The sequence below is a fragment of the Mustela lutreola genome, chromosome 4 (assembly GCF_030435805.1).
Source record: "Mustela lutreola isolate mMusLut2 chromosome 4, mMusLut2.pri, whole genome shotgun sequence".
Taxonomy (NCBI): domain Eukaryota; kingdom Metazoa; phylum Chordata; class Mammalia; order Carnivora; family Mustelidae; genus Mustela; species Mustela lutreola.
Window position 1 is genome coordinate 131,760,078 of NC_081293.1, and position 25,965 is coordinate 131,786,042.

Here is a 25,965-nt window from a genome sequence, read left to right on the forward strand (position 1 = left end):
CTCAGTCCCAGATGAAAGATGGGGTTCACAAGGGATGCAGTGGGAGACCCCATTCCTAGACTGTCTCCCACAGCAATAGTACCAAGGATAACTTTCTCCAGATTTACTATGGGCAAATTCACTTAATAATTCTTCACAAATGATATGCTCAGCTCCTGGGAGGATGGGGATCACTTTAAACGGATGGTCTGTCTGTCTCCCAGGAAATGAAGGCTCAGTGATCACGATGCTGCGCTAGCTTCACATTCAAGCGGATGACTCTTGCTCAATGATTTCCAAAGCAATGACCTCGGCACCCCCTTCGCCCAGGTTGTCGGCGGCTTCGTTCCTCGGCTCCTGGTGGCAGATGTAAACCGGGATGTCCCCGGCTTCGGCCGCGGCGGCGGCAGCGGCGGCGGCGGCGGCGGCGGCGGCATTGGCCGCGGAGCGGCGGGGGTTCCTTCGCCCCCAGCGCTGATCCCACTGGGTTTTAAACTGCGCCCATTGGCGCTTCACGGTGGTTTGGACCTGAAAGAGAAAAGGGAACCTTGTTTTGGTATAATTGTCGGAAACGACCCAAGCCAAGCTTATGGCCACAGTTCGTGGAGCTTATCAGAGGCCAAAGGAGGCTGAGTTGTAATTCTGATCCGAAGGACCCTGCAGTACACACGCTCTGGTTGGGGAATATATACCATCGTGGGAGAAGAATCTTTAAGTCAGAGAAACGAGTTGCTTGCCTAAGCTACCACGGGCAAGGTTGTTTGCTCTTTTTGAGCAAAAGTCTCTTCTTTAGCTCTCCTGTCCAATGAATGAAAATTGCCTTGGTTTTATTATACCCATTATGGTATAGGTGTCCTATCAGAGGAAAAGATTTTTGAAAAGTTTTTATCTGCTACCACCTCTGATAATGCAGAAATTTTTATCTAAACCTAAACACATTACTGTTTACATATACATATACATATACATATACATATACATATACATATACATATGCATGTACCACAGCACAGCCCGGGGTTTCATTATAAGGGCTTCATACTGTGGATTTTCCTTTCTCCAGCATGGCTTGAGATGGGACACCCCGGATAAAACTCTGGTTAATGGAGTACGAAGCTTTTAAGAATAAAATTTCAATCTCTTCCTACAAAAAAACTTCTAATATGTAAACAAACTTACCAAACTTGCTTTACAAATATGATAAACTGTATAGTAGAGAAGGAAAAGATGCTAAAGTCAGGAAGTTCTAAATACAAAAAAATAACCACCGCGGAAAAGTAGTAACACTGCTTGTCTAGCTCTGCTTTCTTCAGAACTGAGTTCAGTTTAGTCTTTAAGTTCATCTTCCCTGTCATCTCCTAACTTCTGGCTTTTCTCTATAGCTGAGCAAGACTAAAATAGAGATTATTGCTGCAGTATCTATTTTACATTTCTGATTTTCTATGGCTCAGTACAGGAGATATGCTTTTATACAAAATATTTGCATCGATTTATTAATATATCTTTCGTTATCTTGCTACCGAACTTGAATGTAAGACCTAACCATTCTGGGGCACAGGAGGGGGAATCCGGCAACAGTATGACCTGAGATAAAGCATGTAATGAGTTAATTGTGAAGAGCCAAATTTGTCTGAATCTAAAAGAAGATATAAATGATAGTACAACATACTAATGTTATAAACCGATATGCATAATAGAAGGCTGAATAATTTCTGTGGCAAATACATTTTCTGTGTATCATAGCAGAACAGTCTTTCCAAATAATTATTAGTATTTGTCATATCCTTTTAAATATTTTACTCAGAAAAAGGCAAAACAGTCAAATGATTCATCACAGACAAGAGGGTATGAAACTTGTCACTGAGGAGAGGTTCTTCTTCATATCGCAGAGCAGCCATCAAGTTCAAGATGACAAATGGTAGACGAATTTGGTAATCCAATCATTCGGAATTATTGTGGCAACAAACTGTTTTTGTGTTTTTTGGAGGTGATGAGTGTGTGAGTGTACTCTCTAATGTGCATCTATCTAATTTTATTTAAAAGAGACAAACACCAAAACTTTAAGTGCCATGGTCAAGCTGTGCACCTTGTATCCGAACCTTGTGTTGACAAAAGACGTGCTGAGGGTCATGGACAGCATGAAAAGTTGGAGCTGTCGCTGTTATTTTCTGAGGGTTTACCACATGCCATTTTCCAGGCTCTTGTTTAGTATGAACTTATTTAATCCTGCTGATTTAATGGCTACTGTTCCCTTCACTTTACATATGGGGGCTGAGGTTATGTAACGTGTCCAGGGTCAGAACCGCTGGAATGTGGTGGAACCACCATACCAGGGGAAGCTCGTGGCTCCTGACCATGTGCTTGGCCACAATACACACTGTAGATAGCTGACCATCAAGTTGTGAACTGAACTGAAAATAGAATTTGTTTCCTGTGGTCATTGCTTAGGCAGGATGAGAGCACTAAGTGTTGACACACCGACCCCAAAGACTGTGCTCTTTGGGTTTGGGTCCCAGCTTATTGCCTGCATAGGCTTTTTTGTCTTTTGGTTTTTTGTTTTTTTCTTTCTTAGATTTTTCTCCTTTGTAAAAAGGAGATCAGGACATGAATTCAGTTATGAGTAAGATTTACTGAGGTTATTTGAATCACCTCATACGATGTTGGTGCGTAGCAGCAGTAATTTCCTACTTTTTCTCCCATTCTCACCCCTTGCTAACCCCACCTCCCACCACCTCCAAGGTTCTGCCAGTCAATGTGGCTGGATTTGAGAGTCAGGTATCTCCCTTTTGATAGTCTGACACCTTCAGGCTCCTCTCCAGCCTAGTTCTTTATTAGGGCTATTTACTGGTTGAAAATTAATTCATATAAGTGTTTTGCTTCCTTTGCTTTCCTAAGCACATTAGTGCAAGAGGTACAGATGGAAGGTGTAACACAGCTGGAAGGGACAAGATGGATTGGAGGAATAGAAGAGGCAGAGATGAGGAAGAATGAAACAGTAAAGAAGAAAAGCAATTAGGACAGTTTATCTGCATTTAGTGCCGAATAACTGAGCATTGACTAGTTTGTTCCCCCTCTGTGACATTTCTGTCTAGAGGTCAAGACACAAAGAGAAGATAAAGTCTGAAGGATTGGGTCCATTTACTCTCTCTAATTGAAACAATGTGCTCTTGCTCACACCGGCTTCCTGCACTCGGCTGCTGCCATTCAAAACAGCAGTAGGGGGACATACTCCGAATGGGCTGAACTGGACTGGGGTTACTCTCTTCAGAAGGAATTCAGTCCATACCCAGAGTGACCTGAAATCTTGGTTTGATGGTTTTGTCCTTTAGCTATTTACCCCAAATGCCTCTATTTCAGTCACCCGGCCAGCACAGATAGAAGGGATTCAGGTTCTGTAAGAGCACTTAGATACCAGGCACAGAGCTGCTATCAGGGGCAGGAGTGGAAAATTCCTGTCATTCTACTGCTTTTGTCTGAGTTGGCTCATCTCTCTGCCAGAGTGGTTTTAAGCCACTTATGGCCTTGACCTGAATTCTCCAAAATTAACAAACTGCTTGTCTCTCTCCACCAGCTATATCGTTTCTTCCCATCAGGTCTCTCTGCTCATGCTGCTCCCTCTGACCGGAATGGCCCTCTCCCACCCTCACTGGTGCCCAAACTTGTTTTTCAGGACTCAACTCTGTTTCTCTAGGAAACTTTTCTTGATCCTTTGATACAGACAGAGTCAGGAGTCTCTCTTCCGTGCTCTTGTTGCAGTAATCTATACTCATTATTGCTCTTACTGCGCTATAACATTGTGACTTGCTGTGTCTCTCTCTCCTCCTGTACAAGAAAATTCTGAAAAGCAGGAACCATGTCTTGTCCATTTTTGTATTCCCAGAACATGTCATGCTGTTGGGCATACAGCAGTTCTTCAACAAATACTTGTGGACTATCAACATCCATTCTAGAATGAGTTCATAACTCTTTCAGCCAAGAAAATGATCACCAATGACCATAATTAGTGCACTGATATCCGGTGGTACCAGGGTGGGGAGCTGAAAGCATCTAGGACAAACCTTATGGAAAAATTGAAATGTTCTTTCATGGGTTTTGATATGAGACCTAGAATCATTGCTTTTTGAGAACTTGAATTCCTTCCAGAGGTAAACCGTAAGCTACTGGGTGTTGGATCACCTACAACTGTTGCTAGGTCTTCTCTCATGCCATGGTGTGTGTTTTGGGGAACTGCTCTTGAGCTCCAGTGAGTTGCTACTTTTGGAAATGAGCAGAAGCAGGCACTTGTCGGCAACCTGGCAACCAGCTGGGCAGGGAAGGAAGAGTGTCATTGGGTCACATCACACCACCTTTCTGTTCTTTTTCCACCTATAGCATCATTTCACTGGGTCTCATTCGATGCCATGAAAGAAAGGACTGAACTTTGGGTCAAGAAACTCACTCTGCCCACATTAGCCTTATAATCTTGGGTAGGATAGTTAACCTCTTTGAGACTCCTTTCTTCAATACAATTCTTCTACCTCACCTTGCTGTTGGAAGGATTAAATTGTGACAGTATATATCAAAGTGGCATCTAAGCTTTAAAGTACTACACAGGGAGGCTACTGTTATTATTGCTATTACTGTGCTGTTATTATGGCAGGATGGTGACCTCAAGTCTTCAGACTAAAATGAAACTCTTCTGTCATATTCTTTTTTGGAGGGTGGTAGTGCTAAGAAAATACAAAGACCTCTCAATGACACACATAGTTGCTGATCTCATACATTCTACACTAGGTCTCTACAGAGTGCTCCATGGCCCAGGCTTGCTACTTCCTGGATTTCTTTTGGATTTCTATACCATTTATTTTTCTGTTGGGACTAGCCAAAAGATGGCATGGTTTTATTTGGGTCATACTATCTATTAAATGTAGGTCCTTAATGCTTTAAATGCCAGGTTTGTAATCTAGGAACCATCAAATGCCCTGTTGAGGAATTAGGAAATATACTGCTTCAGCATATTTTTGGAGAAGCGATGTCCCCAGACAAAGGGAATTGACAGTTTCCGTGGATTCAGCATCTCTCAAATACCAACACTGTCTTTATAGATAAAAATCACACGGTTATTTAGAGGTATCCAAAGCAGACAGTTTAAGTTTAGAGTGAGTTTGTAAAAGTGCCCAGAGGACGAAAAAAAAAAAAAAAAAAGGCTTTGTTTCTCCTCACATTTTAAGAAAATAATCCCCATTGGCATATCCATGCGTATTAATGAAGTACCCTGCCCAGCATGAGGCCAAAGGGTTTGAGGCCTATTTTATGTTTTTAATATTATTATTATTACAGAAATGTTCATAGCCTTCTATAATTGCATTCCCGAATTATAATCTATTCTTTTGTGTGGAGATGGCAATCTGCTTCAATTTGTAAACCACACATATAAGAATAGGCCCTTAGCAGGATGTAAAAGACACTTGAATAATTATAGTTTAATAGGGCAATTATCTCCTACAATACCACAGGTTGAGCTTGATGCTGCTTTGATCACTAAAATAAGGGCATTGAATCTGTTTGGGGGAAAAAAAAAACCAGGGAGACTTTTCATTGCTCTTGAAAAGCATCAGAAATGTTAGGAGTTACCAATGTGATAAATATAACATACAAAGTTTTGAATTATATAGATTCATCACTCCTTATAAAAGCAATTAACACAGATCACTTTACATTTTCCCTAATTATATCAATTTCTTTATTAACCACTTTAAAAAATAGAGCCCTGATCTGATGGTTTGAAGTCATAAGTATTACACCTGGCTCTAGTATTAACCATCTATATGAGGTTGGTATATTTGGGCCTCAGTTTCTACATCTGTGAAAAAGAAAATCAGGTCAGAATCTTCACAGTTGGACTTGAATGCTTTCATCTTTGGCCTTAGTTTTCCTCAAGTTCAGCATAAGCACCAGAAGTTATATACTGTTGAGTGGAAGGTGGCGTTTATTCCTAGGAGTTTTGATCCATTGGATAGAAAGATTTTTCAAACCTGCTCCCTCATACCTTCACTTGCTGATTCCACAACTCAACAGGCCTGCTGCAATCGAAATTTAAGATTAAAAATCATGAACTTTAAAAACATTTTAGATCCACTTGGAGGTATGCTTTAAATGCTTTTATATGACTTTCTGAGGCGGAACCCCTATTAAATCCTGTTAATTAGATACTGAGGGATGCTTCTGAATATTATTCATAAAGTTGTCACTGATACTTTTTTCACCTTTTGGAGCATTATCTTTACTGGTCTTTTTCTTACAGAATGTACATGCCCTACAGTTTGAGATAAATTGGGTACTTCATGATCATAAGACCAGGCTTTCTAATTCCCATTCACTATGTACTCTTCTAGTCTGTAGAAGCTTTCTTGTTCTAGAAGACACCAACAAATAAATATCATCTATGATAAGGTTAATATTTTTGAAAATATTTAACTATTATATTTCCTAAATAACATTACCCTGCAACTCCCTAGTTCATTAAGTCATGGCCATTCATTGCTTGAAGAACAAATTAGATTTTGCCTAGAGTGGGTTCTCAAAGTGTGTTCTCTGATCAGCAGCATCAGCTTCACCTGGAAACTTGTCAGAAATGCAAATTCCTCAGGCCTCATCCCTGTCCTCCTGAATAGGAAACTCTTCTGAGGGGTCAAGCACTCTATGTTTTAACAAACTTTCCCTGGCAATTCTGATGCACACGAAAGTTTGAGAATACTGCTCTAGAACAAAGAAATCACTGTTTAGCTTTGAGTCTCAAAGCTGACTTTCTTGAGTCTCTAGAAGGACAACAGCTTTGAAAACCAGGTTTTATTGAGTGAGAAAAAGAATTTCTAAATAGAAAAGCTTATCTTTGCATTATGAAGTGAAAACCATGCTACCCTGGAAAAAGAATTTTACTAAAAGCCATAGTATAGAGGACACACAAGATACAGTGTAGGGAGAGTCCCCTGAGGATAGGAAGGAGCCGTGGTTAGTACAAAGCCCTTCCAGTCCTGAGAGGGAGAGAGATATACAGAGACACAAATGACCTTGCATTTCCCCTTCATGGTGGGAATACCTGGGGAAATGGGGAGAAGACACTCAACAGTATATAACTTCTGGTGCTTATGCTTATACCCCAGTATAGCAAGTCTTTCTCTTTGATTCTGAGAGCACAGTCTAGAAATTGATAGCCATGTAAAGAAGTCCCACACTTGGCTTGGTACCATGTCCAAGCTGGTGCCTGAGCGGTGGAGCGGGAATGGCTATGACATGTGCTAAAGACAGACTCGTAGGCTCTTCACAGTGTGAAGAAAGGAGGCTGACCCTCTGGGGTCCTTGAGTGGGTGGAAGAGAGAACTGGTGAGGCAGAACAAGGCTGGGGCCTGGTCAAGGAAGCGACACACTAGAAGGATCTCTAGGCTCCTCGGGAGTGAGGGAGCCACCCTGAGTGTCAGCAGGGCCTACCAACTGTACCTTTGGATGAAGGCTTTGGAACCAAATATTTTCTAGAAAGAGACTGCCATCTCTTAGAAGCTGGTGGGATGGGCTATCTAAAGCAAGACAAGTTACAACAACAACAAAAAAGCAGTGGTAGTTTCCATCCACTCCAATCTGTTACTGTTAAATTGAGATCTTTCTGATCATGCTACTTTGATCGACAAACGATTTTACCCACAGTGCATGGACAATAGCAAGACCCATGGAAAGGGAGAACAACCACTGTCTTGTTGGTGCTCTCTCTATTTTTAAGATGTAACTCAGAACCGCTGGGCATCTTTGTAGCTGTCATCATCTCTTTGAGGTCCCTTACATACTTAATAATACATGGTCAACATCCATACTCTTAGAAGACTTGTAGGAAATACGTGATCCATAAGCATGCCCTCGTGGGTGCTTCCTGATTCCTACTCCTGTCATTCTCCAAATTCCTTCCCTGCTTCTAGTCTATCTGTCGGTATTTGACCAATTTCCATAATGGGAATCACTGACAACATGCAGGTAAGAAATGAAAATGAAAACCTCCTTCTGCACTGTCGAGCTGCCATCTCAGCCCCCTAGATCTCTGCTAAAACTCAACGTGCTCCCAGCAAAGCCCACACACTTCTCTGGCAGTGGCAGTGGCAGCTTCGAGACCCACCCGCAGGGCTGCATGCCCTGCCGGGTTGATGGGGGTATAGACAGCACCTTCACAGAAGGCCCAGTGGAGAGCTGCAAATCTAAAATTCATGGGGCTGTGATGTTACATTTGGCACAGTACAAAATTTCTATCTTATTAGAAATGTCACTCTGGTAGCTTCCCCAGTAAAAGAATCCTAATTAAAATGGAGATGGTTTCTTGGCTTTGAAAAGCAGAGATAACATACTCAAATGAAATAGAAATGATCAATTGTTAGGAGGACTTCTTGTCTTGCTCTCTATGCCTGATGCTTCAAAGACAGCGTCATGGTTAAAACAGAGGAAGGGGGGTGAAGTATTTTTGCAAATGCCTACAATCCTCTCATGTTTTCAAGGTATGCCCCTTCTGAACCTGATTTTTATGTTAGCCCTATAGAGATATTGCTTTAGGTGGAAAATTTATTTGTATGGCACCTGAAATAACTTATAAGACAGATTATGCATTCATAGAAATTGATATAAAGAGAGGATGTCCTAAACCATATTTATTTATTTATTTGGTTTTTGCTATTCTTAAAACAAACAAAATAACCAAAGAGACACTAACAGCTGACAGCAGAAGGGTGACTTTTCATTTCTACCCCAGGCCTTCAGTCTAGCCCCTAGTGATAGTGAATGGATGATCTATTTCTGCTGAATGAAGGAATGAGCTTATGGGTGAATGGATGAAGGGAGGAGTAAAATGTACCAATTAAAAAGTAGAATGAGAGCGACAAAAATCTTATAAAGCAGTGACAAGGTTGGAGATAAATAATACGTCATAGAACAGCAAAATCTTATAGGTGCTCCCTGATAACCGAAGAAATAAAGAGTAGAGAATTAAAGATCAATTGATTCTGGTTAGAAACCTTTCTAATTACTAATAGGAAAAATCTTAACATTTGTTGATCTCTTCACCAAATGGTATTTTTCTTGGTATAGAATTATTCTAAATAGGGATCAACGTAAAATGATAAAAAATAATTGCACATTACAATTCATGTGGTATATAACTAGAAAAAGTATATGAGCAAAGCTCCAGGGAGGAATCATAGACATATTATAGTGTAGTGGAATATTTAGTTCATTTAATTAAGAATCAGGAAATCTAGGTTCTAGTCCTGGTTGTGGAACTATGACTGTGACATTGTACCAGTCACACGTTCTTCCTAGAGTGTAGGCTTCTCACCTGAAAAATGAGGGAGCTTACAAACTGTGTTTCTTGAAAGCCTGGGTCTTCTTTGGTACAAATTTAAGCAGCTCCACTTTTTTTTTTTTTTTTTTTTTTAAGATTCCATCTATTCACTTGACAGACAGAGATCACAAGCAGGCGAGAGGCAGGCAGAGAGAGAGAGAGAGAGAGGAGGAAGCAGGCTCCCCGCAGAGCAGAGAGCCCGATGCGGGGCTCGATCCCAGGACCCTGGGATCACCACCAGAGCTGAAGGCAGAGGCTTTAACCCACTGAGCCACCCAGGCGCCCCAAAGCAGCTCCACTTTTAAAAAAGAAATTCCAGTGCAATTAACATATATGTTGCAAATGGCAAGATTTTACTGTTTTATGTCTGAGTAATATTCCATTGTATGTATGTACCAGAACTACTTTATCCTTTCATCCTTCAAGGGACACTTGGGCTGCTTCCATTTCTTGGCTATTATAAATAATGCTGCTATAAACATAGGGGTACATATATCTCTTTGAATAAGTGTTTTCATATTCTTTGGGTAAATAGCCAGTAGTGGAATTACCAGATCATATGATAGTTCTATTTCTAATTTTCCAAGGAGCCTCCATGCTTTTTCCCACAGTGGCTGCACCAGTTTGCATTAGGGAGTAAGCAGCTTCATGTTTCTACTTCACAGTTCGGGTCCCAGGCAAGAAGATTTCATTGCAAGAAAGGGCACTCTGGCTAACCTCCCCCTGACAACACTGGCCATGTGGATCTCTAGATTTCACTGAGCTAAATATTCAGATAATAAATTACTTATATGAGGCTCCTTTTGGGGTCTTAACTTCAGGAGGACTGCCACCATCTCGAAGACGTGATGTGACACTGGCACCAAGCGACAGGACAAGAAAGTGGTGAACCAGTTCACACTGGCTGGATCCTGGCTCAGCCCCAGGGAGGAGCTGAGTCTTCCAAAAGGATGGCAGCATGACTTCTCTTTCTAGGAGAATCCAGAATAGCTCTCACTCTTGCTGCTCCAGGGACTGACCAGCTTAAGATGCCATCCAATGAAATCAGAACATAGCTGCCCATGTGGATCATATCTACAATTCTCCCATAGAAACACAGATAAGATTCATGTGAAGTAGTGGAAAAATACATGATCCTGTATGTCACGAAACCCCGTGAGGTCAACTGCAGAAGTGAGAGCAAATGAAATGTGACCAGAGGCCCTTTGGGAACTGTAAAATGCTGGCTTTGTATCAACGAGTGATGGTATTCTGTGAAATGCACGCTTACCTCGTTGTTGCAGAAGCAGTAGATCACGGCGACAAAGAATCCCTTAAAAGAGAAGGAAAAATAGAACTGAGATTATTTTGGGGTGCATTACCTTGTTTAGGAATCAATATTAATAGACAGCCTGAAGAGGAGCATTTCACTATTGCATTAGCAAGTCAAGGCTCGATGAAAGACAATTACTAGCACACTCATATTCAGTGCTTCACTATAAGAATATTCTAGTTTAAGGGGGTACAGCTTCCACCTTGGGGTCCACTGGAGACATTTCCTACTGACAGGAACATCTGCCTCATGGCATTGGTGACTGTGTTTTCATGGCATTGGTGACTGTGATGCTAGCTATCAGGTTGGGAAACTGATTGGCACTGGTTATGTTGATCTTCAAAACTCCCCCTCATAAAGGCAAAACAAATGTGCTTTCCCTCAAACTATTGGATAGGGGAAGGAAAGGTTGAAAGGACGGTGGGAATAGAAACTCTGTCCTCAGTATTCAGTGCTGTGCAGTGGGTCAGTCCCTGGACAAGTATTTGTCCTCAGAAAGATGTGTTCTCAAAGCTCATCCTCCCTGTTTTCCTTCCTCGGTTTTGAGATTCAAAAATAAAAGGGGGAAACAGGTAATGAGAAAAAGAGAAGCTGTATCCCTTCCAGGTTATATATATTTGCAAAGGTCCTTCTGATCACAGATGGACCTTAGAAGTGCTTCTGCCTACATCAACTAGCTGAGCAAACAGCTGATCAATACACCACCGGCTTCTTTACCTGGAAGTGAATCAGAGAGTGCATCAGGTAATCGTAGATCTTCCCAAGCATCTTGTTGGAAGGCCTCCAGGGAAAGACGACAAACTGGATTCCGAGCAGGGGCACCAGGATCAGAGTGGCCCTCACGGCCTTCAGGTACATGTGCGATTCCGCCTCCTGGGTCTCCCTCAGCTTGCTCACGAGCACCCGGACGATGTTGAGCAGGAAGAAGAAATTGACCTGCAAAGATGTGACATTATGAGCAAATCATCCAGGTCCGGCCGACTTAAGGATGACTGCTTTCCTTGACTCTTGTTTATCTCAGCCTGGGAGCAGATGTCACAGGACAGGAGAGACGGCGTGTGAGTTGGTGTAATAAGCTTGGCATTACCGGGTGCAGCCGTAAAACCAAAGACCCTCTCCAGACCTGAGTTAACATTTCCCTTTTTTTAAAAAAATTTTTGTCCAAATGAGAAAACATTTTTTTTTCTGTATAAGTAAATAAATTAAGTTTAATTCCAATGAGGGTAGTTTATTCATCACTTTGATTTTTATGATTTTTCCGAAGGAGAGTCATAACCAACACTTTCAGATCTTGTTTTCTGGTCATTTCATTATGGAGATTTTCCCCTTAGGCAGGACTACTTCCCAGAAAGTGAAATGAGGACCGAAGAATTCATCTCTGAAGTTTATGTAGTAGAGATAGCTCTCCCAGCCCTCTTTTCTTTCTAATAACATTTTTTAAAGAACATGACTTCATTCAGATGTAAGGCACATTAAGTAAATTAGAGACTTTAAGTTTACATTCAAGAAGTTTAGAGAAATGTAGGTATCTGGGGTATCTGGGTAGCAACCCCTCCAAACAAGACAAGAGCATTTTCATTACCCTAGAAAGTTCTCTCCCGCTTCAACAACCCTTCCACCTCAATCGACCACTAATTTCTATTACCACAGAAGTGGAGTGTTATACAGTATGTACTCTTTCATGTCTGGCTTCTTTGGTTTGACATATTATCTGTGAGATTCATTCACGTTGTGTATATTGGCATTTCATTCCTTTTTATTGCTGAGTAGTAGTACTCCATTACATGGATAATACACATAATTTGTTTATTCATTCTATTGTTGATGGAAATTGGCAAGGTTTCACAATTTGACTATTACAAATTAACATGCTATGGTTATTTGTATACAAGTCTTTGTGTGGACATACGTTTTTGTGTCTCTTGAGTAAGTACCCAGGAGTAGAACTGCCTGTTGATATGATAAATGTATATTTAACTTTATAAGAAACTGGCAAACTGTCTTCCAAAGAAGTGGCTTCATTTTACATTCCCTCTAGCTCTAGCTGAGCATTCCAGCTGTTCTCTACCCTTGCCAAGTCTTGGTATGGTCACACTTTTTAATATTAGCCATTGCAGTGGGTCTCAAACTACTTTTGGCTATGGAGATTAATTTTGAAACCAAAGTTGTTTTTAAAATTTAATTGATGATTTATTTTTAAATGATTAGTGTGGTTTTTCTACCCAGAAAAGAAATAAGCATAGTTGCCCCCAAAACTCAAGAAAGAAGAGAGACCTTTAGTAATAATTGAACTCTTAGGAGGTATTGAAATATTCAAGATCCACATCCATGGGTCTTTGTCAGCACAGTTGGGCTGGCATGTCCATCACTGCTCTGAAGTAGGGCAAAAGAAATTGAGTGTGCACTGGAGAGACTGGGGCAGTGGGAAGTCAGGTTGGATGATGACTTGGTTTGATCAGTTTCTAATGGATACTTCTTCAGTACATGAGCAGAACATGGTTTATGACTCGGACTGTTTTCGTTTTTCTTTTTCCAAGGGAAAAGCACTGTTTTTGAGGCTAGTGGGAAAAATAGTGTCTAAATATTAAATGGGCTGGTTGTCATGCTCACTACCATAGAGTAAACCTTAGGTAAAAACAAAGAGCTTGGAAATACATGCAGATGGTCATGTTCTCCTCAACCCCAACTTTTTACTAGTCATGTAATTTGGGAATACATTTACTTGAATCTTTGGGTCTAGTTTTCTTAATGAGTACCAATAGTCCTGATGCATCTACTTCGAAGGGCTGCTGTTAGGAAGAGCCTGGCAATGTACATGCAAGCAATGTACAATCCTGAAGTGTATGCTCAGTGGTAGTTCCCACGATGGCTCACGGACCAGAGATGAAATGAGAGATGGTTTTGTTTGGCAGAGACCAGGGAAAAAGGTGCAGAGGGACTCTGATTTTTTACTTTCTTTCTCAGTAACATCTTCTTACCATTCTTCAGTCCCTTGATCTTTGCCTTTAATGAGGAGCAGGTAGGTATAGTGTTGTTTCAAGAAAACTGTATTTTTGTGATGGCGGGTATAGAAATGAACTTAATGCAACCCTTCCCCAACAGTGTTAAATAAAAATTGTTTTTTTCATTTAAAGATCCTCAAATCAAATTGTTACAGATGATCTCATTACAGATCATCATTACCTTAGCCTAATTTTGAAGTCCTGAGCCATATGGGACACAGGGCCATCTTTACAGAAATCTTCACAAAGAGATAACACTTAATAATGGATTTAAAAAGCAATTCTCAACAACAACAACAAGATAAATAAAAGCAATTCTCACCACCAGTGCGGCCATGACGGGACCGTGGATGATATAAAGCAGATGGGTTTCTACACTCAGCCAGCAGCTGAAAACAAGGAGGGAGGGAATACATGAATATAAATGCATTTTACTTACAAATACGTTCACTTAAAAACCACCCAAATACGTACTTGTCATTGAAGTACAGAGCCCGAGTAATCGCATGGATAGTGGTTGGCACCAGCGGGAACCCTAAAAATGTGAAAAAGCAGAAATCACACCTGATTTCTTGATCTTAAGCTACAACAGTGATTGCGTGGAAAATGGTAGTTTATCTTCAAAAAAGGTGGCAAATTTTAATATCTCTGTCAAGATACTTCCCTGATGTTTTTACACAAACTATTTTTGGTCAATCCCGATAATTATTCTCTTGGTTAGAACATCACGTGCTTTCAGAGTTTTGTGAAGAGCATCCAGGTAATTAAAAGTCTTTAACAAATATTCCAGGATGGTAGGTACCTTGTTACTCTCACTGTGACCATTACACCATCGTTATGTCTGTGGTGATGACTGTTAGTTGAGTCCACAAAGCTCTTCACTGCATGTGAACTGGACTCTTTAATAGACAGGAGTTAGGTCACCATGGAGGGCAATGACCTGGGATAGCTTACGGAGACAATAGCCTGATTGCTCTGAAATCCTTGTTGATGTTCATAATAGTTCTTGTAGGCTTTTCTTTTTCCTGTCTGTTTATATCACATGTATCGATTCCATTGTCTTTCCATTAGAATATTTCAGGGCACGACTGCCTTCCCTGCCCTCTGTAAGTTCTGCCTGTGGAACCTCTATGAAGGTAACTTGGAGTCTACCTCCCTCACTGAACTCTAAGTTCTAGTAAAAAGCAACTTTGAATTTATAAACAGAATGATAGGGGTCATTATCGGCAATGCATTCTGTCAGGGTACCTCTTTTTAAAATCAATTTTCATTCTATAAGTGTCATCTAGAATACAGTTGTGGTTCTTGCAAAATAGTTTTTTCCCCCCCTCAGATGTACCCCAGCCCAACAGAATATTGCTTGATTTGGTTGAGACATTTGTAGAAAGAGCTTTTAGAATTATCATCAGATTGAGAAATGTATCTCAGAAGTGAGTTAGACCTCCACATTTTTATTTTCTGTGAATTCTATGCAAAATGACATTGCCTCAGAATATTGAGTTTTCACCTGAGAACAACCTCAGCTTCTTAACCCGTGAAGCATATAATTCAATAGGGCCATTGATTAAATGCTTGGCCTGAGAGAATTTTGAGTTAGACTCTTTACACAAAACATAATTGTGTTTTATTCACGGCAGTTCTAACATATCATTTCCCCACTTGGGTTTTAGAAACAGAAATTCATTTTCTCGATATATTCTGAAACATACGTTTTAGAATTAGCAGAAGAAGCATATGGAGTTCTCCCTCCCACCTCATCATTTTGTAGAGAGCAGGATGTGTTCCTTAATGTACAGAGGAGTGCGGACTCCAACTCTGCTCATTCCTAGTGCTCTTTGCCTTGTTTGAGGCAGTTTGTTTCCCCTTCCTCTTCCTCTTATCCCCCAGACCCCAAGAACCCTAAAGGCCCTTCCTGCCACCGAAGATGTAAAAATAATCCCTTCTCCCTAGGAATTTTTTTTTTTAAGGGGGACTAGATAAATTCTGTGTGTTCATTGTAAGAGTCCACAGAGGGAATTTCCTTCTTTAATTTATAAGAAGAGGAGAAAGAGCAAGGCGAAGAATCAATCAGGAGAGGGCTGTAAAACAAATAATTTATTTCTGAGAACTAAACCTCACTATTTGAAGTTGCTTCGATTTGAGAGAAATCAACTAGTAAGTGGCCCTGTGCAGATCTGTAAGGGAGTAACTACCAAAAAAAAAAAAAAAAAAAAAAAGAGAAAAAAAAAGAAAAGCATTCTTTCACTTTCTATTGGGGAGAATTACATCACTGGATACTTTCCTCCAAGAGGGTGATGTTCCTTATGTCTTTTATAATTTTTAGGATCTGTTCCAGATCCTGGAGTGGGTAATACTATTCACAGCTGACAAGAATGGATGGGACATACGTCACCTGTAAACAAAGTCACATCTTCGGGCACAGCTTTCTTGCACCAAATCTTCGGCTGTCCCACTCTCACCTCCTTGCAAAGCACAGGTTTTACCTTATTTCATGGCACCATAACATTTAGGAACTATCATACTTTTTAGGTGTGAAAATAATTTCAAAAGGACAATAAAAATATTACCCAGTAGAAATTTCTTCCTCTCTGCTCCACTAGAAATTCTTTAAAGATTCTGTGACACTATTTTTCTTGCGGCATTATTTCACTTGTGCCTTTAGCTGTTTTCCTCCCACCCAAAGACAATGCTTGCCCAAATTCTAGGACAGAGCTATTGCTTCAAAAGACATCATCACGGTTGTCTCTCAATTTTGTTCTCAAACACGGTAAAGGGTTTGGTGGAATTTTGGAGCATGTGCACGCATGCGCATGTGTGCAAGGGTAGAGTAAGATAGATTGAGGTCTGACCTGCTAAAAATAATTACATTTTAGAACTATATTGGTTGACTATTTGTCTTTCCAAACATCGGTCTAGGGGGAAGTGCAAATTCTCATTCTTTTAAATTTATGATTCCATGCTTACCTTACTGAGTGAGTGTAATGTTCCTTAGGATCCCACTTCAATCATTCTGATAAAGTTTTAAGTATTTTCTGATTAAGGAAGGTTCAGGGATCCCATAAATATTTTTACTTATTTTTATTACCTTCTTTTTGATACAGCTGAACAGCTTGTTCCTTTTTCGCTTTGAATTGTTTATGCATGTTAAGCAGATGTCTTCATCGAGCTGTCTATGATGATGTCAAAAGTTTCATAACTAATTCACAATGCATCAGAATGGAAAGAGTAATTATAAATTGTTCCTTCCAGGGTGCCCTCATCTCTGTTGAATGTCACAGGCAAGAATAAATTTATAGCCTTTTTCCTCCATGGAAAAATTTCTGAGTATGGTAGATAGATGTTTTTGAAGAGTCAAAACCAGTATAAGAAATACGCCATAGATTTTATTTTAAAGGAAAAAAGTAAAATACATCACACAGAAATGGTGTGTGTGTGTGTGTGTGTGTGTGTGTGGCAGGCCAGGGGTGGGATGTTATTTTCAGGTCTTCAGTTGGAAGGCATCTGACCAGCAACAATCATTACTATTGTAATGATCAGAATTACTATTGGGGGGCATTGAACTGTATTCAGTTGATTCCTAGTATGATTAGCTTTGGAGGACAAGAAATCTCTGACAAGGTACATATGAGGCTGAGAAGGTCAGTTAAAGGTAAGATCAGCCTCTTTGTGGAAGGTTGCGACTAAAAGAAAAAAATAATGAAAGGCCATTTTGTTCTTTGTATTCTATGTATTTTGAGGTCAAGGAAGAGCAAGAGAACCTAGCACTGGACGTGAGACTGGCAGGACAGTCACAAGCCTGCTTTCTAATCTCGCTGGATGGTTAAGGTAACAGAATGAGGAGATCATGGGGGAACAGTGGTGAGGCGGTTTGGGGAATATTCTAGATGGGCTGCCCAGGTCACAAAGACCCCTCTCCCATTTTTTTGGATGGGTCACACATTTCCAGACATGTTTGCACTATGTGATCATCTCCCTCTCAAAGTCCGTAGCCATGATTCTTTGAGCCAGGTCTGGCCCCCTGAGTTTAGTTGGACCCATCAGATTCTCTTGTCCTGCTATTCAGAATTGGGACTTAAAGACAAGCATCTAGTCTTTTTATGTACCTGGAACAGAAAAATGTGAGCTCAGGAAAATCTGGGGTAGCTTGTACTGACCCTGGGATTGGAGGCCCTGTGATCTATGGTCTATAGAAACAGAGAAGGGTTAAAACGATGCTTAGGGGAAAACAAAACAAAACAGAAAAAAAGATAGAGGGAGGGTGCTCCTTTTCTAGTCCCAGTGTGCAACCCTTATAGTAGCTTTGGTGGCATTTCAGCCCTTGACTTCCAGAAGATACTCTAGATTCTCTTTTTGCTTAAGTTAGAAAATCTTGTTCTCTGTTACTTGCAACCATGATCAGTTCATTGATGACACACCCCAAATATCTGTCCCACTAACCCACCATTATACATTTGTCCTATTGGTTTGGGGTCATATGTTTTGTTAAAGTCCATATACACCTGTTAGGAAGGGTGTTACTGAAACAAGTATCACATAGGACCAGGCCTGGTGTAGATTGTGAAAGACTTTAGGTCATTTACATGACTTCCCAGATATATTTCCATACCTTGGTGACAATGCCTGTTGAGTAGGGGTTTAAGTACAAAGGTTGATGTTTTCAGGAAACCTTTGGATTATCTTCTCTCCTCATTAACTCTTTCCTTTCCTATCAATATTTTTAGGGGCTCTCCCAAATGCCACATGAAAGAGTGGGCTTAACTGAGGATAATCCACAGCTTCTGCTCCAAGAGCCACAGTCACTAATCAGTGAACAATAAGGGCAAACGTTTGGCTCTACAGTCAGGAACTTTCTCTGGTATGGGAGGTTCACAGGATGTGTCTTTTTGTTTTGTTTTGTTTTGTTTTGTTTTGTTTTTGACAGCATGCTTTTTGGTCTCAGACCTTTTCCCCTCTCCCTGCCTCTACTACCTACCTAGTTTCCTTCCATCAGAGTGAGCTAGACTTTAGCATCCCTTCGGGGAAGGGGAGAAGTTTTAGAGTGGCCTCATTGACCTCAGCACTCTACCTTAGTCAATCTGTGCAGAAGCAACGATGATTTAAGCAACCAGCTACAGGCTTTTCAAAGCCATTGCCATGCACTGTGGAGTCTCGTGAGGTTATTTATGTCTATTGTTCGGTGATAGTGTACCTCCTGACCTTTCACTGGAGGAGTCCTGCTGATGGATTGATAGGAAGGAATGTTTTTGAGGGAGGGAAGTAGTGCCCGAATGGAGGAGATACAGAATCGAAAATGTGAAACTCTATTTTGCACTACAAACAGGTGATAAATAAAACTGAAGGGAGAGTCTGATCAGATCTTCTCTCAGTCAAGGCACATTTGTCCATCTGTACTTGGGGTCTGCTTCCTGGTGAAACACATAACCACACTGCTCCTTCTCTGTCCTGACTCCCACACTGATCACAATCCATATGAACCTATTAAAGGGCTTCTACCAAGCTCTCTTGGAGACTGAACTCCTGCCCCAACCTGTGTCGCATCATTCCTCGCAAGACCTAGACTCCTGATCATTTTTTGAGACCAAGACTAGAAGAAGACTGTAAATTTACAGAGAGAGGTGAAGGTGACTCAAAACTCAGCTGAAAAAAATACATACCCCAGCCCAAGAGATAATACCAGCGCAGGTGCTGCTCCTCGGTGAACACGGCCACCACGATGAGGGTGTGCAGATAGATTCCTTCACAGAGCATCCAGAAATAATTGCATGCCATCATGTACTGGTGAAAGAAATGCAAAATCTTGCAGCTCAGCTGTCAGAAAGAAAGGGAAGAAGTCAGTGGAAGGTATTGGCAAGAGTGTGACTGTGAACAGAGGGTAAATGTTAATATGAACCAAAGGATTTGCATTCAGCCTGTCCCAGGCATCTGTGGACATGTGCCACCCTCTGTCCCCACAAATCAGAATGACAGTGCATAGACCATTAGTATTGCATTTGTATTACAGGTAAACAGCCATTTAGGGCAATGGAAGCCATGTCCTCAAAGTGTTCTTTTCCTGTGACATTCTGGTGACTTATATAGACTCAACAGGTTGATTTCCCTGCATTGTTTCTGAGCCTATAGTTTTTGAGCATCCAAGGATTTTTCACATGACTTTTATGGCCCCTTTTCTGTGGCCAATGAGGCGAATAACCCAGAAATTGTTCATGATGCTCCTAAAGTCCATTGATCTGTTGATGATGTCTCGTTAGCAATACAGAGGAGAGAACCAAGTGATAAATTTCTCATGTAGGAGCCAGGACCTATGCTGAACCCATCTGATGTGAGTGATTTTATTTTCATATGGGAGGCTTAGCTTCTAAATTGGGATCCACATGTTTGGTGCACAGAGATTAGGAATAGATCCTTGTTTAGTACTAAGTGTAGAGGAAGGAACCACATCTCTGGGGAATCAGATCAGGTACATATGGTCTGTATAGAAATAATTATTGCTTAAACTGCATAACAGAACATCCTAAATTATTTCATAGTCACCTTTAGAATAGGTCTTCTCATTTTGGTACCACAAATATTTTGGACTAGAAGATTTATTGTCATTCTTATGAGGTGCTGTCCTGTGCATTGTTGGGCACTTAGCCTCATTCCTGACCTCTGTCCATTAGACACCAGTAACAGCCCTTACCCATTCGTAATATCAAAAATGTCTCCAGACATTTCCAAATATACTCTGGGGAGCAAAATGTTCCTGGTTGAGGAGCGCTACCCTAAGATATTTAACTGCGCTTAACTCTCTGTAGCAACAACGACAACAACAGACGTTAGGTTTTAGAGATGATTTTTTGCATTATTATTTTGCCAACTTCTCTGCTTTACATCATGTTGCTCCCTATTGCATTTTGAATCTGACTGATTTCAGGCTTTCTTTTTTACAAAGTAAGAAAGCCATAACATGACTTTCAGCGCTGCACTAACCTTTTCAGGACTGCACATTTCTATTTAATGCATAGCCGTAATAATTTATTTACTGAGAATCCAATGTGCTCAATCCTTCTGGGACTCATAGAACATAGGAAAATGCCAGCTGGGTTCACAAGAAAGCAAATACTGCATTTTTCAGAGACAGAAGCAACTTCTGATTCTGACCAAAGTGGAAGAGCAGTGCACAGAATTCAAAACATCAGGTGACCCAAAATAATTTATATTTGGCTTAGGAAGGCACTGACTTTTTTGTTTGTTTGTTTTTTCCTCTATCTGAATATCTTCCTGAGTGGAATTATTTTTTTTTATTATTATTTTTTAAAGATTTTATTTATTTATTTGACAGAGGGAGATCACAGTAGACAGAGAGGCAAGCAGAGAGAGAGAGAGGGAAGCAGGCTCCCTGCCGAGCAGAGGCCCGATGCGGGACTCGATCCCAGGACCCTGAGATCATGACCTGAGCCGAAGGCAGCGGCTTAACCCACTGAGCCACCCAGGTGCCCCCTGAGTGGAATTATTTGATTTAATTTTATATGAGTTTGCATTTGCTAAGCAAATACTTGTTAGGTGCACATGAACTCGAACATATAGCTGAAATAAGAAATGCAGTTGATACTCTGCATTCATTTTGAAGACTACTCTTATTTGAAAGCTCTATGCCTTCCGGGTCAAGAATCCCAGTGTAGAATACTTAGGTGGCTGCCACTCATAGAGGAAGAGAGAGGAAAAAGATAAAGACAATAGACGTGTGCAAAGAGGTGGCTCTTTGTCACCCGGAGAAGTCTGGCTTCATGTTTTATATACAGTCACTTCTCATTATTCACAATAGTTATGTTCTGCAAAGTTACTGCAAAAACTGAATTAGCAAATACTGAGCTATTGTTCCAAAGGGAAATACAGGGTCAGGTTCCTCTAAGCCTCTGGTCTAAATATTTTCATCCACCAATCAATATATAACTTTTATTTGTTTCTGTTTAAAGAGAACTTATTTATTTTATTTTGTTCATTTACTAACATTGAACTCATGGCTAACAACACTATAACTTCTGCCTGAGGGAGACTCATCTAACATACCTATTTTTTTTTTCTGTTAGATACATCATAACAGTGTTATGGAAGATGTGTTTAGGAAGATGACAGCATTTAGGCATTGCGTTTGGGGATCATTTTAAGTAATTAAATCACTAAACAAAAAGCAAAGAAATGTGGAATTAAATAGACTGTGAAAAGGACATTTACACTATGTGAGATGAAATAAGAAGACAGAGTGTTGCCTTGTACAGAATGTGTACATCAAGTGACTCAGTGTTTTTGCTACTCTGTGCATGTCTGTGAATGACCATGAAAACCCTGAGAATATGGATTTTGGACTTACAAGTAAATTTTTAGCAAGTAAGCAAATTTTCAAATATGGAATCTTTGAATAAAGAGGATCATTTGTATTTGGGTTCAGGGTAAGATATTTTTTGAGGCTAAATGGCTTAAAAGTTCACAAAAAGTCTGAAAACCAACAGTCTATTAGTTTTTCCTCCCAATATATCATGGGCATAATTTGATATATCTAGATGATCAAGATGATTATTAAAATTTTTATAAAATTCATCACCACTTAGATCAGTGGTTCATAACTAGGGTTGTTCATCAGTATCACCTGGGGAACACTTATGAAATACGTGTAACTAGACCATAACTCCCTTGTGTATTTTCAAAATATTTTAGGAGTTTCTAATTTAGGTTCCTAGTAAAGAATCACATGCCTGAGGTATTCAAGGTCATTCAGATGCATTCAACAAACATTTATGGAAAACCTATTATGAGACAAGAACTCTAGTATCTCTGTGAATATCAAGATAAATAAGGTATGGTCATATAATCTCTGACTTGATTACAACTCTTCCCTCAAGGATGGAGTAAACCAGGCATTCAACAAAGAGACAGGTCCTCTTGCCTAAGGTTAGTCCTCTCCATCATTCTGGGATGGTTTTCTGCTTAGCAGCAGCAGGTAATAAGAGATTAATTCTGAGATTAAATTAGCTAAACAGCTCTTTGACTATTATTCCAGGAAGCAGTCATAATACTATAATTTTGTATAGATTAATGATTTCCTAAATTGCAAGAAATAATCTATATTCAAATACAACTAGACCACTCCCAAGTAAAACAACAAATGTTCCAAGTCAAAAATATATGGAATTTGTGAATTATGCTCTATTTTATTTTCTTTATTATTATGGGCAAAAAAGAGATAATTCTGTGAATGATATGTATCCTAAGAAGTAAAAGCAGTACTATCCACTTTGGCTTCAGATGAATTGTATCACCATTCAGTGTCTTCATTATCTGTTTGTATTTCAATAAAATATAAGATTTTTTGAGCAATAATGTCACTATCAAGAGAAGAGATCCTACAGTTTTCTTGATTTAGTATACTCATTAGACAAATCTATGTTTTCATCACATGACATGAAGAGCCTTTATAGTAATTTGATTAAAAATGGAATTGTAATTATAGCAAAAAGATTTTCTTTAGTCTAATCAATTAAGTCAACCTCAAAATTTTATGGAATGTTGATGTTCAGTTGCGCATTTTATTCCAATTATATCTCCCAACCACACTTAAGAATAATTCTTCTCATCTGCATAGCATAGAAAATAATGTGTGTCAGTGTTTTTAAGAACAATTCAGTGGGGACACCTAGGTGGCTCAGTTGGTTAAGCATCTGACTCTGGGTTTCAGTTCAGGTCATGATCTCAGGGTCGTGGGATCAAGCCCTGTGTCAGGGTCCATGCTCAGCTCGGAGTCTCCTTGGGATTCTCTCTCTCCCTTCCTCTGCCCTTACCCATGGCCATTTTCTCTCTCTCTCTCTCTTTCTCTCAAATAAATAAATAAATCTTTAAACAAAAACATTCAATGGGGGAAAGAATGCCTCCATAAGAAAGCTGCCTTGGAATTTTTTGGCTTTTTAGAAAAGACCAACCTAAGAACAGGTGGTCAATATTTTGAGGTGTCCTTTGATTGTGCTGGGGACAAGGGAAGGATTTGGGGATAAGAAGTAGAAAGGAAATCAGCACTGATCTATGGAAGCAATTCAGGTAACAGTAGGTCACAGCCTATATCCTACTTTTAAGCCATTGAAGAATCTACCATGAACGATTCTTGGTACCTTTGCCCTATGGGTATGTTACCAGGTCTGAAAGGGAGCTAGGGAATACCATCTCACTTCTCAGAACTCACTCCACCATCTTCGAAATGTCTGATATGTCACATAATTTCATTTCTTTAGTTTAAGATTATTTCCTTATTAAAATGCCATACCTCTGGAAAGGATTACACATTTAATCCTATCATTCATAGAAACCTTAGAGTGGAAGGACTGAAGACATTAAAGGGAATGGGAATGGAGAACCATAGGAAATGCAGATGTGGAATGTGGCATAACAGATACTTCTTACTCTTGGACTGGATTACAGGCGTTAGGTTGGAAGATTAAAGTCGTCAAACAGCAACCATACTCCCAAGAAACCTAGAGTCTTGAAGGCCCAGAGAAGTGCTGCCAAAGGTAAGCTTTCTATACTGGAAATCTTTGGCAAGGGCCAAGCCAGTGCGTATTTCGTTCACATAATATATTATATATGTGACAAAAAACTCTTCTCTTCTACAAAATACTTGCAATTTCTGCCTTTCATTGGTAAAATGAAGTATCAGGTGAACAGATCCAGCTTCTTATTAATTCTGTCAAGTCAAAGCTGCCAGGTTTGTTATGTTTTAAAGTAGAAAGTTTAAAGTTTCCTCTAGGTTCAGAGTGATTTCCAGTGATTAAGCATGATTATTTATGTTTCCCTGAAGCTTCAAAAAAGGTTTCTCATCAGTTCATTTTAGCACAGAAGGAAGGGTGCAAAGTTATATTTACTTGAGCCAGGGAAGAAGAATCGATAAGTCAATCTAGATATTTTGCTCGAAGGAAAAGACATTTTTAGAAATGCTGTGTAATAAAGAATTGTGGTCTACATTGGTTAAATTTGCCAGGTTAATTTTTTATTATATTTTACTTAATGGACATTTAGATTACATATTAAGTGAACATGTAATTGCTATTAAATATGTGTCTACTTGATCATCTTTTTGTCTCTGCAGTTTCTCCTATCTGGACCCTCAGAATTTAAACCCAATAACATTTATTTATTTATTTATTTATTTATTTATCTTTTTAATTATCTGTTATTCATGAGAGACACACAGAGAGAGGCAGAGGCAGAGGGAGAAGCAGGCTTCTTGCTGAGCAGGGAGCCCGACACGGGACTCAGTCCCAGGACGTTGGGATCATGATCCGCGCTAAAGGCAGATGCTTAAGCATCTGAGTGATGCAGGCGCCCCAACTCAATAATATTTATACAAAAGGTGAGCAGTAGATGCCAATTAAATCTAAATGAATATGGTTTTGGGTAGTGTTTATAATGTTGTTCACTAAAAATATTTTGATACCTACTTTGATTTTTTCTCAGGTATCAAAATAAGAGCTGCTTAATCAAGATTTGGCAAATAAATTCCAGAGTCCTTTTTTCCTAACAGACCTATGGTTCTTGCAAATGTCTGAAGGAGTCAGGCTATTGACATCAATAAAAAACCTACAGTGCTGGGCAGGATCCCTGTTAGGGGTGCCCCCCTGAGTCTCTGCCATGTTCTTCTAAGTTTTGATATCTTTAGAAGTTAGCATTCCCAACATCAGCAATTCCCTGTCCTTTATACCCTATGGCCCTGTTAAAGCAGTTCCTTTTCTTTGCACAGAAGTCTTCAAGCTGGGCATACAAAGTCTTCTTTCTGAAAACACTTCCAATTTTCATGATTTGTAGTTTATCTTAATACATTCCCTGGCTTGAGATAATGGTAAAATAACATATTTTAAAATATAGTCACCTATAAACCTGGTAGTTTAATTTTGATAATATACCTCCTTTTTACTCTGTCACAGTGGTTCACATTTTTCAATTATTTACACCGCATGCAAATCATCCAGAACTTTTCAAGGCCTTTGAGCTTATTACATGTAAAATCCATAATCATTTTTTTCTCATAAAGGAGAGATGCAAGACTTATTTATCAGCTGAGTTCAATTGCATGTGACAGGAAGACGGATGCTCTCTATTGAAGTACTATTTATGTATGCAGTTGAAACATTTTTCTACAATGGCCATCGTTATATGAGACCTATTTAAAAGTATGTCTTTTGCTGCTTCCCTTATCATTTCAATTAAAAGAAAACAAGGTTTTGTCTGAGTCAAATATGCTCAGTATCTCTTCTAACCACCCCATCATTCCAAATAGCACTTCTTTAGAAAACAGAAAA

At 39.8% G+C, this 25,965-nt stretch overlaps 1 protein-coding gene and 1 long non-coding RNA gene across 4 annotated transcripts in view; one reads left to right on the top strand and one right to left on the bottom strand.

The window, feature by feature from the left end:
- LOC131829377 (uncharacterized) overlaps positions 1 to 24,218 on the top strand; it is a 38,885-nt gene extending 14,667 nt beyond the window's left edge. For all 3 annotated transcript variants that reach the window (XR_009352833.1, XR_009352832.1, XR_009352834.1), the window contains 2 exons: positions 204 to 17,470; positions 24,092 to 24,218. This is a non-coding gene — a long non-coding RNA (uncharacterized LOC131829377). The remainder of the gene's footprint in view (positions 1 to 203; positions 17,471 to 24,091) is intronic.
- The window catches only part of CALCR (calcitonin receptor), a 60,329-nt gene continuing 34,610 nt past the window's right edge, over positions 247 to 25,965 (bottom strand). Inside the window, exons 7-12 of the mRNA XM_059171132.1 lie at positions 19,300 to 19,453; positions 14,120 to 14,180; positions 13,968 to 14,034; positions 11,361 to 11,579; positions 10,602 to 10,643; positions 247 to 507 (exon numbers count right to left, since the gene is read on the bottom strand). Of these exons, the coding sequence (XP_059027115.1) occupies positions 247 to 507; positions 10,602 to 10,643; positions 11,361 to 11,579; positions 13,968 to 14,034; positions 14,120 to 14,180; positions 19,300 to 19,453 (804 nt within the window). The remainder of the gene's footprint in view (positions 508 to 10,601; positions 10,644 to 11,360; positions 11,580 to 13,967; positions 14,035 to 14,119; positions 14,181 to 19,299; positions 19,454 to 25,965) is intronic.